Raw genomic sequence first — 13,763 nt, forward strand, 5'->3', positions numbered from 1 at the left:
TAAGAAGCTGTTGACTGCTAGCCGTCTCTGAGAAGCTGTTGACTGCTAGTCGTCTCTAAGAAGCTGTTGACTCTGCTAGCCGTCTCTGAGAAGCTGTTGACTCTGCTAGCAATCTCTGAGAAGCTGTTAACTCTACTACCCGTCTCTGTGAAGCTGTGGACTCTGCTACCCATCTCTGTGAAGCTGTTAACTCTGCTACCCATCTCTGTGAAGCTGTGGACTCTGCAACCCATCTCTGTGAAGCTGTGGACTCTGCTACCAATCTCTGTGAAGCTGTGGACTCTGCTACCCATCTCTGTGAAGCTGTTAACTCTGCTACCCATCTCTGTGAAGCTGTGGACTCTGTTACCCGTTCTCCACTCAATTATTTTATCTCACATTGAATACTACATCACAAGTTGGTCTCTCACCACAGTAAACAATTTAAAATCAATTGAATCACAGTACAAAAATCTCTTAAAGTGTATGACCAAAAACCAAATTCTTTCCATGTATGTAATATCTTGAACAAGTACAATCTCTTAAATTTTTAAAATTTTATGAATTTTAAGTATGTATGCTTCATTTATAAAGCGCTACATGGACTAGCTCCACCTCCTGTGTCTACCCTGTTCAAACCTAAGACTTCAAGTGGCCTGAGAACCTGGGCCTCCTCCAGAGGAGACTGTGAGGTCCCTCACAGAAGAACAACTTTTGGTCAGAACACTCTCTCTGTGAGAGCCACTAACATCTGGAACAGTCTTTCTCTGCACATACGGGAGAGCCCTACACTGATCAGCTTTAGAGCTCAACTCAAACTATGGATGAAAACAAACCAGTCATGTGACCCCTAAACTCTTAACATTTCCCTTGTGATGCTTATATTGTATATTATATGTTCTTTCTTATGTATTTGCCTGCCTAGGGACTACGGATGTAAACTAGCTTTGTAGCTATAATCCAGAATATTTACATTTGTTTTTATACTGCTGTTCATTAATGTGCTTTGTCCCTATTCAAATTAATAAATAAATAAATAAACCTGTCTATGAGAAGCTGTGCCAGTCAGCTCCTTCATCCTTCACCTCCGCCTGGTAACAAACTCTGGTTCCACTTGCCATCATCACCCACTTCTTTCAATAAACTCTCTTAAAGTCAGCTCTGTGTGTGCATGCTGTATCCGGGTTCATCCACGACAAAATCATGACAAGTTAGTCCACAGGTTTTAAGTGATGTCTTTTTGTCTCTTGTCCTCTTATGTTCTTGCGGGGCCAGTTCAGTTTGATGCGGCATGGTTCTGATGACTAAACTCTCAACTCTGTAAACAACTTGTCAGGATCCTCGGAGTTGTGTTCTTGTTTTCTGTTGATTGGACTCCCCTGTGTTTGATTATCCCTGTTGCGTGTGTGTATATAAGTTGCCTCAGTTTGTTTCCCCGTTGTCGGGTCATTCTGTGATCACCCTCTGCGTCCTCCTGTGTTTTCCCCGTGCTGTTGCTGCCAGAGGTCTTGTAAGTTTAGCTTTCATTAAATATCTTTTGTTTAACCCCATGCGCCTGCCTCTGCCTCGTTGCCACCTAGGTCATCGCCTCCACAACCCTGACAGTAATGACCCGACCAAGAGAGGGCCAGGCAACGGGGCTGGAAATAATCGGGATGTTTAATCAGCTCTGGAGACAGAGGGAGAAGGTCTCCGCGCCGTGCTGGACTAACGCCTTGCAAACTTCCCGCGGGGGTCAGCCACCGGTGCGGGGCAGGCATGGAGGACAGCGAAGGAGAGGAACCCTGCGTCGTGCCAGGCTGACGCCCCGCATTCCTCCCGCGAGGGTCAGCCACCGTTGCCAACTAATCTCTTTGCTTCCGTCCACTGACGTCCAACTACCTTCACCCTGGCTCCGAGGCATCAGAACGCACCTCCTTCTCCCGGCAAGCAGCAGCCTCTCATCTGCCAGTCTGCGGGGTGAGCAGGGGCGCACAAAAGAAATCCCAGGATGGTGCCCAGGCCCCTGCAGCAGCCCCTGTCCAGCCACTCAATATTGGATGACTGGGATGACCTGCCTCCATTAGTTCCTCGCTGTCCTAGGGCGCCACCCCCAGCCAGACGCATCCGTCTCCAAGCCCCCAGCGCAGCCGGCCGAAGAAGGCTCAGTCTCAGTCATGCGCCTGCCTCTGCCTCGTTGCCGCCTAGGTCCTCGCCTCCACAATCCTGACACATCTTACAATAAATTATGGGGTGTGACTATAGCCCACTCAAAGACAGCAAAAGTCTCAGTGGGATGCAAACAAAACCTTTTTATTCAAAACTATGTTCGGGAATCATTCCTCACTAAGGTAATTTTTACAACATTCACAATTCAAGAGCCCACACTTGTTGAGAGAAGTTTTCCCCCTACTGCTGGAGATAGGCGCAGACCTCCGCTGTTTTTGTCATCTCTTTTTCGCTCTCTTTCTACCGTCAGCTGGTCATGGAAGTACATCCACAAGCAAGTCTCATAAGGAACGGGTGTGCTTAAACACCAATTATCCTTGCTGCTGCTGTCTATATCCAAACAACCCTGGTAAACCCTGGGCAAGTCACCAGTCCATCACAGGGTAGCCCAGACTAACTCAGGACAAACAACCATACAAGCACATATTCATACGGAAGGGCAATTCAGAGAAACCAAGTGACCTAATTTTTATGCTTTTAGACTGTGGGGAATGGGGTACCTGGATCGAACCCACACATGCAACTTGAGAACATGCAAACTCCATGCAGAAGTACCCAAGGCCCAGATACAAACCATGTACCTTGTCATGGTAACACCTGGTCTTAACATTACTTCACCATGTAACCCATGGTTGTATATTTTCCAAGACTTTTTTTAATCAGTCCAAATTTATAGAATTTATAGAATAGCATTACCATAAATAAATAGTGATATGGGCTGTACCACTTTAAAAGCTGGGGAACTACTGTGTTTTTGTGATCTATAATTTAGCAACTACAGATAATCATCTACCTGAGCTTTTGATTTGTAATCATGTGACCTCCTCACCCAACTGAAAAAGTCAATATTTCATATGCAGCCCCTTTATATTTCATTTTGTTTGTGTATTGTGCATTCAGAAGCACAATGTAACCTATAGCTCAAGGAATTTGGCACATTTGCATGAAGATAAATATTACATAATAACCATAGCCTTCCTTTTACATCTCCAAGTTTTAATTGTTAATCATTAACCTGAGGCTTTGTAGGATTTTAATCCATAAGGTAGATGCCAAGCAATGCATTAGAAAGACTACAAAATAACACCTTGTGTAAAAAAATAATAATAAAAAAAATTAAAATAAAAAATGAATGAACAAGTAAATAACCTCATCATTTGTGCTGTGAAAATATTTTTATTGCTTTTAGCAATACATAGAAGGACAAGGGGAATATGTTATGTGCTCTGTGCAGAACTGCAATGTATTTTTCCCACGTAGATGAATTCAAGCATTTTGTTTGATTGAGGGGCAGAAGAAGGAGGAGTCACTCAAGGTAACATTTGGGGAAGAACTCCCATTGTCTGTCATTTTTATTGCCCCTTCCCGGACCTTCTTTGTAAGGTGTTGTTTAACTATTCTGGTTTTTAGTGTTGTTCACATATAAAAATAACATATTTTAATCATCAGCCATTGTTGGACTTTGATTTAACAATTATATTGGTTTCTGTAATTTGCTTTCTGTACCTTAAAGGATTTGGCTGAAAGTTTTTTTTTTTTTTTTTTTTTTTGGTTTTCTATTTCTGTCTTCCCTAATTTAATCATTATTGGTTCTATGTATCCTCTGCAAAGACTCTTATTTTATTTGTATTTCCTTCATTGATGTTTTTGGACATGTTTAACTGTTTAATTCAGCATCCTTAATGTTGGAACTTCCTTCACACAGTGTCTTGTGTTTATTTTTAAATGTTTGTATTATTATTATTATTATTATTATTGTTGTTGTTGTTATTGGAAGACCTCTTCAGACCTCGACTGTACCCTATTTAAATAGTTTAGCAATTTGATTCACATGTGTAGGGCAAGGGACACATCTAAAAGTTGCAGGACACTGATTTGAGTTTGAGACCATTGATTTAAACAGTGCTAATATGTTATGTTCAAATAATATGTTAGTCCATAGTGGTTGTAAAGGAAGAAAACATCTTGACATATTTAGGAATTGGGAATATCATTATTACTTACAATGAACAATATTTTTCTTACCATCATTCAGTGGAAAAAAAGAAGGAATCTTTAGGACCGATTTTCCTTCCTCCAATTTCCTATCATCAATGACTCTACCGTTGTGTGTCCACTCTGTCCTTATGTTCACACTAAAATTGAGGTCTTGAGGAGGAGGGCCACAGGTTGCGTTCATGTGTTCACCAGCAAACACTCTTATAACTTTTTCAGCTTTTTACATAACAAAAATATTAGAAAAACAATACATTACTGATTGCATATCTTTGTGACAACAAAAAAGTGAAACATTCTGCAGTTCACTTACCAACAAACTCCACTGGGTATGTTTCTGCCAGTAGTTTTAACATTTCATATTTTGATAAATCAATCTGTGTCTCACTATCAGAAGAAGCACTGAGAGTATAGTCAGTGATGGTACTTCCATGCCTACGAAAGAGAGTTAAATCAGTTATATTAAGTATAGCAAATAATGATTCTAAATATGTAATACTAATGATTGTTAATATTAAAGAAATAAAAATAGGGGATATACTTTTAATGAAGACTACATAGTTGATTTTGCAAAAACAAAATGCTATGTTCAAGGCTAAAATAGTGGAAGACTTACTGGCTCAATTTATAAAGCATACTTTTTATTTGTTAGAATTTTGAAGTCAAAATTAGTTACTACCATAGTGCACCTGCTCTTGGACCTTTTTGGTTATATTTAAATGATTATACATGACAGTGAGATATGAAAACCAACATTTCAAAGCTCAGGCATACACCATCCCAATGACTCTTTTTTCCCTGCACTAGCTTCTTGACAAATGGTTTCACAAGCCCGTGAAGCCATCACATTCCACCAATTCTTTGAATGTAAGTTGTGATGTGTCCGTCAAAATATTGAGCCTATCAGTATTTGGTAAGAACCTAATGGCATATCAAAAAGTGCATACATCTCTATCTCTTTCTCTCTCCTTTCTTTCAAATTACATAGCTCTGTCAAAGAATGCAATCAGCTCTGTGTGAAAGATATTGATACTTCAATTAAAAAGGCTTTTGGAAATGAATGATTTGGAGGCCGGTAAGTTTGTTTATTTTTTTAAACATGCATATTTCATGTAGAGAGTATATAAAGAGCATAAAACTAGACTCACCTGAAGGTCAAATTCTGCACTTTGCAAACCTTTGAGATAAACTGCTGACACTTTCCTTCAACCTATTTAAAGACAATAGCGATGTCAAACCACATGTAAATATGCCTGTCTTTGTAAGTTCACCAGTAGTGTGCTAAGACTTAAAATGGACATATATGAATTACGCCTTACCGCATCATAAACATCTTTGTAAACTTTACTGTTAGGAGAATTGTATGAGTCCTGGAAATCCATGTTCATTGTGAATGTCCCATTAACAGTGAAGGTCCCATTAACAGTGAAGGTCTTATCAACAGCAAAGCTTGCAGTAGACTGTGTGGTCATCTCAGTTGACTCTGTCCTTTGTTCTGCTGTTGACTCTGATGAGATATGGTTTCTTGTTTCGTTCACTGTTGCTTCTTGCATTATCTCTAGCATAGTTGAATGTATTACTGTTTTTCAAGAGATTGTTTTAGGAAATATAAAGTGTGGTTGCACTTGCCACTGTTCTCTCTACTGCCATGTCTGCTGTCGTTGCATTTGTTACTATGTTTTCTAATGTTTTCTCTAGTGTGGTTGAATTTTTCAGTACTATATCTGGTAATATTTCTGGTGGTGTTGCATATGCCTTGATTTTTTTTTTTTTTTTATTGCACCTACTCTGGTTTCATTTGTTAGCATTCTGTCTGGTGTTATATCTGGCAGAGTTTTATTTTTCACTGTTGTGTGTATTATTTCTGTTGAGGTTGTGTTTTACAAATGGTTCTGTTTAATACAGTGTACAGTGCGGTTATATTTGTCTGTGTGTTGTCTGGTATTATTTTTAATTTGGTTGTATTTGCCTCTGTATTTACCACAAATGTTCATCTGTTGATGAATGAAAAAGAGCTTGCAACTAGGGCATCGGCGTAACGGATGGGGGTTAAGTGGTACATCCCCCCCAAGTTTTTATTCCGAGCTCTATGTCCCCTCTTTGTAACCTCTCCTTACCTGGTAAGGAGAGGTTGCAAAGGTTATAAATTTGCTGATAAAATGCATTTACCGGCAAACAGTTATCAGGACAGGGTTTTCACAGATATTTCACAAGAACTCTCATTCACACTCTAATTTATTTATTTTTTTATCTAAATAGCTTAGGGAGAATGCCATGTGTCAGGTCGGAGGCCAGGCTGCAGCACTGACAGTTAGGTCACTGTCTGCAGGCTCTCCCTAACAGAAGATGGACCTTTTTCTGATTTATTTGTATTTTTAGATATTATTTGACTTCTGCATTATTTGTGTTGTTGAAGGAAGCTGGAGTATGCCATGCCATTTTGCTTAATCTTAATTCATTTTGCACATCTGTTAATTTTGACTAAAATGTGGATTTGTTTAATATTGTGTCACTTTCTGTTCATGCCAATAAACTAAATTATGTGACTTATAACCCCTCAAAACCTTGTCTGCGCCTAGAAATTCTGACCATAGAAGTTATGAACAGAATCGGCAACACAGGGCAACCTTAGCGTAGTCCAACTCTCACCAGAAATGATCGCGTCTCTGCTTTTAGTGGATGAAGTGGTCCTGTTGACTTCTTCAGGTCGTGATCTACAGCCCTCACTGGAGCGGTTCGCAGCCGAGTGTGAAGCGGTCGGAATGAAGATCAGTGCCTCCAAATCCGAGACCATGGTTTTGTGGCAGAAAAGTGTAGATTGCTTGCCTTCTCCGGAGGACGTGCTGCCCCTACTGAAGGAGTTTAAGTATCTTGGGGTCTTGTTCACAAATGAGGGGATAATGGAGGGGGAGATCGACAGGCGGATTGGTGCTGCGTCTGCTGTGAAGCGGGCGCTGTACCGGTCAGTTGTGGTGAAGAGAGAGCAAAAAGCAAAGCTCTCGATTTACCAGTCAATCTACATTCCTACCCTTATCTATGGTCATGAGCTTTGGTTCATGATTCAAAGAACGAGATCTTAGATACAAGCAGCCGAAATGAGTTTTGTGAAATGAGTAGTGTGTCTGGGCTCTCCCTTAGAGCTAGGGTGAGGAGCACAGTCATCCGGGGAGGACTCAGAGTAGAGCCGCTGCTCCTCCACGTCGAGAGGAGCCAGTTGAGGTGGCTCGGGCATCTGGTCAGGATGCCTCCTGGACACCACATTTGTAATGGAAACGCAACTATTGTTGTGTGTTGTTATCTCTAGGGTGGTTGTATTTGTCAGTGATGTATCTAGTATTATTTTTGGTTTGCTTGTATTGGCCACTTTTGTGGGGTCATCACTGTTGTGTTTAATATTATCTATGAGGTTGCATTTGTCACTGGTGTATTGAGGGTTATTTCTGTTGTAACTCTATTTACCCCTGTTTTCTCTACTAGTTCTGCTGTGGTTACACGTGTCTCTGCTATATCTGATGTTGAGTGAGCCATGGTTGCATCTAGTGTTATTTGTACCTGTTGTACATCCATCTTCATTGTATATGACGTTCTGTATAGCAGCGTCACTTCTGTCAGACTCGCCCAGGGCAGCTGTGGCTACTAGCATAGTTCACCACCATCAGGATGTAAACATGCGTGTGAATGGGAAAATTACTGATTGTAGTGTAAAGCGCTTTGGGGTGTTAGACTAGTTAAACCGCTGTACAAGTACAAACCCTTTACCATTTGTATTCTTTTGTGATACAAGCAGATGTGTGTGCTGGACTGGAAGACATGAGCCAAGACTTTCATAAGAATACATTTAACTCCACCAAAAGCTACCCAATCCCTGCTTTATCTTGACTGAAATAAATTGATAAGAGATTAGCAGGCTTCTGAAGAACATGTTGTGTAGGTAATAAAAGCCTTTGAATCTGGTCATTGAAAACAGTGCAAACATTACTCCAGTATAAACATCAGAATATATCTTGTTAAAAAGCCTCTAAACCTACCTGTTTGGCTGCTGTTTAGTTGGCAGAACTGGCCATCAGCTGGGAGGTCATTAATGCAGCCACATGTGTCACCAAGAATGCCATCACAAACTCTGTTGTTATAAGACCAAGCAAAGTTCTTCTCACACCTGCAGTGGTACTCAGTTATATTAGTTGAACACACTGTGGGAAAAACATCAGCACAATGTATAAATGTTCAATGTTACACTTGGCAAAAGATTGGAAAATGATGAGCGCTGACATTTTAGGGAGCTCTATAAACTAAACAATACCTGTTGTAGTGTTTATGCTGGAAATTTCACTGGTGTTGCTGATTGATATTGGAAAGCTGAGGTTGTTGAGAAACAGCTGAAAAATCTCCAGTTCAAAAAGGTTTATAACAGCTTGGAACTCATAATCAGCAATAGTTGATGGAGCTAGAGTGAAAATGGACACATCAAGGTATTATAAAAACAACAACATCAGCTACCATAACAATGCAGACGACACACAGCTCTACATCACCATGTCACCAGGTGACTGTGAACCAGTTCAAGCACTGAGGAAATGATTAGAAGAAATCAATGCCTGGATGTGCCAAAATTTTCTTCAATTGAATAAAAACAAAACTGAAGTAATAATCTTTGGACCAATAGAGGAGAGATCAAAAGTTAACACACAGCTTCAGCTGCTTCATCTAGGAACTACTGATCAGGCCCGAAAAAGACAGTTACAAGGTTGGCCTTTTATCACCTGAAGAACTTTTCCAGGATTAAAGTACTAATGTCTCAGAAGGATTTGGAAAAACTAATCCATGCGTTTATTGTTTGTCAAATTCATTACTGCAACAGTGTTTTCACAGGTCTGCTTAAAAAGTGGATCAGACAGCTGCAGCTGATCCAGAACGCTGCTGCCCGCGTCCTCACTAAGACTAAGAAAGTAGAGAACATCACCCCAGTTCTAAAGTCCTTACACTGGCTCCCTGTATCCTAGAGAATAGACTTTAAAATACTTCTGTTAGTCTATAAATCCCTGAATGGCTTAGCACCTAAATACATAACAGACTTGTTATCAGTGTATCAACCCTCCAGACCACTAAGGTCTTCTGGCTCCAGCCTGCTCTGCATACCTAGAACCAGAACCAAACACGGAGAAGCAGCATTTAGTTCCTATGCTCCACTTATCTGGAACAAACTTCCAGAAAATTGTAAAGGTGCGGAAAGCCTGAGTTCCTTTAAATCAAGATTAAAAACACATTTGTTTAGGATTGCCTTCGATTGTTCTAGTTAAACTGTTTTACTGAAACATCATTAGTTAAACTTTTTTATTCCAACTGTTTTTAATGTTCTATTTTTGTTTCTACATTTTTTTCCTACTTGCTTTTATTCTGTTTTATTTTTCCTATATTTTAATCATGTAAAGCACTTTGCATTGTCTCTGTACTGAATTGTGCAGTTTAAAGAATGATCTGAAATTGTTGTGTGCATACCCTGCATGCTCTCAGTGACAGCCATGAGGCACAAATGGCCCCAAGCTCAGATCATGCAATAGTGTTGTGTTTAAGTTCTGCCAGATAATGTGTAGTCATCTAGTGTCCATTATCCTTGCTGGTTCGTAGAAGAATTATTGTGAATCTTTTCTGTCCTGTAAATTAACTATCAGAGAGCCTTTATTCGCAATTTTAGTATAAAAAAATGTTGCTGAGCAGATATAAAATGGTATTTCTTGAGTGTTGGTTTATGCTAATTTATCTGTATCATTTGGACTTCAAAGTCAGCTAATGTGCATAATGTTTTCTAAAAATCTGTCAGTTCAAATGCTCATCTCTCCCACAAGCCAATGAGACCCAAAATTTGATCTCCCATCATCTGTTTACTCCCATTATTACTCCTGAATAGGCATTATTTTAAACGTCATCTAGATCGCTTTTGATTTCCTCCTCTCAGGGTCAAGTCCATCAAGTTGGTTTGTTTAGCACATTTCAGCATAAGGCGGTCCAAGCACTTGACATCAGGAAAACATGTAGACATCTAACACATTGAAACAATCACTCTTTGTGAGACCAGCATCAAACATTAAATTGTGTAGGCGTATCTCTTTCCCCTATTTCAACACACATTTCCACAGTCTCCAGACTGCGCTACATGAACCAGAGATGCTTAAGAGGTTTACAAGGGCCTTATGATAAGGTATTTAAATCACCCTAGTCTCTTTCTGTGTTTGCCCTCTGGGGATAACTACTTACAAATATTCAGGCAAAGTGCAATAATTGACCCTTTTTTCCATGGTGGTTTTTAAAATATAGCTCATCGACACAGCTGGACATAGCTCTTGGCTTGCTGAGGCCGATATTGCAGGTGCTTTTAAACTATGCCAGCTCACCTCTTCCAGTGACATGTCAAGTGGGATTCATGTTTTGAATTTTACTGTGAGGCTTAATTTTAGCTGTAGAAGTAGCCTGCTTGTTAATAAAACTGTCCAAAGCTCTTTGTCAGGTCCTCTTTATTGCATAAAAAAACCCACCCGGCCAGTCAAGCAGCTCAAGTACCCTGGAATCACCCTCAATTCTGAAGTAATGCTTGCCTTGCTGCCCGAGTACAACTATAACTTCTGTAAAATTTCTCAGTCCTTAATCCCCCCACCCCCCTAGTTCATCCTAAACAGCATCTTCTGTCTCCCTGGACCTCCTTAATCTTGCCTCGCATATCATTGCCCAGGCCGTTCTTTTACATCCCGCCTGCTGACCTGGCAAATTTTGTCCCTTCTCTGCCAGGTCAACCTTGTCGATGGCTGTCGCTCAGACCTGGTTTTGGTCCAATCTTCTCTGGGACCAGAATGGAATCTCCCCTCACAAGTTGCCGTATATTAGGCTGATTAGTTTCAGTTTTCAGCTCTGTCTCTGCCATCAATGCTCTCCCTACAACGTTGCCTCCTATCGATGTTCTGAAGCTAGACTAAATCAATCCCTTCATCCTCTTTGTCAGTTAGCAATATTTTATTTGAAGGTCAGGTCTATCACCTTCCTCTCTGAGATCATATTCTTTTGCTTGGCACACCTCCAAAAACTCTTTCACTCACAATGCTCCTTTGTTATCATTCCTTATTTAAACATTCCTAGCTCATGAGGTCCTAATTCCCCTCCTCTCCTTTCACCTTGCTCCTAAGGCTTTTATTTTCAGATCCTCTAATTCGCCATTTTTTCTGCCTCGGCCTAAGCACCCTTCTTTTTTGGGGGAAGTCTTCTCTAATCCTAACTCATTCTCAGATCTTCCTCTTCGGTCTAAATTCTTTCTGCTTGGCCTCTGCGTTTATTTGGGGGAGGGGGGCGGATTTAGCTAATCCTAATCCTAAAGTGAACATCCAAACTCATAGACATTCACAGCTTTCATCTTCTTCCGGGGTCTGAGGGCCAAAGAAATTTCTATTTTTTTTGTCATTAAATCTCCCTAATTGCTTCTTGTCTGTGTTGATAGAGAGGGTCAGTTGTTTATAGGGAATGTTACTTCCATCCCAGGTGACAAGTGAGAATGATTTTGGTAAGTTTTACAGTACATTGCTACTTTAATGTTAGTGAGTTTTGAGCCCCTGAGCTTCATTCCTCACTTAAAATGCACATCAAGCCGAATGTATAAACCTCCAGTAAATAAGCAAAAGTCCAAAAGCCGGTATTTTTACCCAGCCATAAATACCATGGATACCTTGGTACCACCTGAATCATCACATTAGTTGACTGAGGCAATAGCAGTGTATCCTTTTGTCACACAAGCCCATGAGCCAAGACTTTGCTAAGAACTAGGGCTGTCAGTTTTAAGGTGTTAACGCATTAATTTTAGTAGACCATAACGCCGACGTTTTTTAATCGCACTTCAAAATGCCTCAATTCGCTCTCTAGCGCATCCTCCTCTAGAATGACATAGGAGCCGACGGTAGTAAAGGCAGAGGGAGCAACCTTGCCAGCATTTTCTGCAGTTTACGGTTGCAATAACCTGTGATAACTGCTGGAAGTAGATTATGCCAAAATAGGCTTTTAATATAATAAATAAATACAATAAAAAGATAAAACATGCCATAAATCGCAATTAAAATTTGTAATCGTTTGACAGCCCTAATAAAAACATTTAATATGACTCAACCAAAGCTGCGCAATCCAGAAGTTTGAACAGGTCGCTGGTAGCAATATTTCTACAAGTTTTAACTTGTTTCCCTGCTTCAGCCCAACTGAAATATATAAATGGGAGATTAGCAGGCTTCTGAAGAACATATTGTGTAGGTAGTTAAAGCCATTAGAAGCTGGTAATTGAAAACAGTGTATAAATCACATTAATCAGTGCCAACATCAAGCATGTTGTTTAGTAGTGGTATTCAGTTGTCAGCATATGTCTTGTTAAAAAGCCTCTAAACCTACCTGTATGGCTGCTGTTTAGTTGGCAGAACTGCCCATCAGCTGGGAAGTCATTAATGCAGCCACATGTGTCACCAAGAATGCCATCACAGACTCTGTATTTAACGCAGTTGTTATAAGACCAAGCAAAGTTCTTCTCACACCTGCACTGGTACTCAGTTATATTAGTTGAACACACTGCAGGAAAAACATCAGCACAATGTATAAATGTTCAATGTTACACTTGGCAAAAGACCAGAAAATGTTGAGTGCTGGCATTTTCCAAACTGTGAAGCTCTATAAACTCAAAACCTGTTGTCATGTCCATGCTGGAAATTTCACTGGTGCTGTTGATTGATATTGGAAAGCTGAGGTTGTTGAGAAACAGCTGAAGGATCTCCAGGTCCGAAAGGTTTATAACAGCTTGGAACTCATAATTAGCGATAGTTGTTTGAGCTAGAGTAAAAACAGACACATCAAACTATTATAAAAGAGTTTGGTCAATTATTATTGATATGTTGATTTTATAAGATAAAATTTGATGAGTAAATAATAGCCATTGTGTTTTGCAGTGACTCACATTCTCTTTTTTCCCTTACATGAAGACTGGATGATTTAATACCCATTAATTCCTGTAAAAATAATAATCAAACTATGAAATCAACACTACCTAATAAGAGATTTTGGTATCAATCTGGGACAAGTCATTTTTTGTGTACACAGTGTAGCACCATGTCTGGCATTTAAATATTTTGTGCTAACCTCAAAGAAGACCGACACAGACTGTCTGAATCCCGGCTGGCCGAGATTATAGCATATAACCAGAAGACTAACAGCAAACCACACTGCTTTGAGTAAAGCCATCCTTACCAAAGAGAGAAGAAAAATTAACATGATCAAAAAATTCATTAACAAAAGACATTAATCATTTGGAACACATTGTTCTTTTTTAACAAACAATATGACTATTGGAAAAGCTACAATGGAGTAAGCTATAAAAAAAAATGTACCAGCTTGCTAATTATTCAATTAAAAGTTAATTGTCCTGTCTGAGGATAATTACTTGATTGTCATTTTTGTTCTAGGTTTTTAAAGTTAATGTTGAGAAAAAACTATATAAGGCTGCTAAACATATCTTACCCATTGTAAAGTTCCATATTCAACATTCTTAAACCAGTTGTGTCAGAATACGA

At 39.7% G+C, this 13,763-nt stretch overlaps 1 protein-coding gene and 1 long non-coding RNA gene across 2 annotated transcripts in view; both read right to left on the reverse strand.

Moving 5' to 3' along the window:
• Positions 1-13,434, reverse strand: part of LOC105921828 (adhesion G protein-coupled receptor F5) — a 33,078-nt gene extending 19,644 nt beyond the window's left edge. Inside the window, exons 1-7 of the mRNA XM_036147639.1 lie at positions 13,333-13,434; positions 13,152-13,202; positions 12,883-13,039; positions 12,595-12,768; positions 8,483-8,626; positions 8,211-8,372; positions 4,213-4,401 (exon numbers count right to left, since the gene is read on the reverse strand). Of these exons, the coding sequence (XP_036003532.1) occupies positions 4,213-4,401; positions 8,211-8,372; positions 8,483-8,626; positions 12,595-12,768; positions 12,883-13,039; positions 13,152-13,202; positions 13,333-13,434 (979 nt within the window). The remainder of the gene's footprint in view (positions 1-4,212; positions 4,402-8,210; positions 8,373-8,482; positions 8,627-12,594; positions 12,769-12,882; positions 13,040-13,151; positions 13,203-13,332) is intronic.
• LOC118556537 lies at positions 4,513-8,311 on the reverse strand. Its single transcript, XR_004932741.1, has 4 exons — positions 8,211-8,311; positions 5,502-5,689; positions 5,331-5,392; positions 4,513-4,617 (listed from the first exon to the last, which is right to left on the reverse strand). It is a non-coding gene; the product is annotated as an uncharacterized LOC118556537 (long non-coding RNA).
• Positions 13,435-13,763: the final 329 nt, after the last annotated feature.

The sequence above is a fragment of the Fundulus heteroclitus genome, chromosome 15 (genome assembly GCF_011125445.2).
Source record: "Fundulus heteroclitus isolate FHET01 chromosome 15, MU-UCD_Fhet_4.1, whole genome shotgun sequence".
Taxonomy (NCBI): Eukaryota; Metazoa; Chordata; class Actinopteri; order Cyprinodontiformes; family Fundulidae; genus Fundulus; species Fundulus heteroclitus.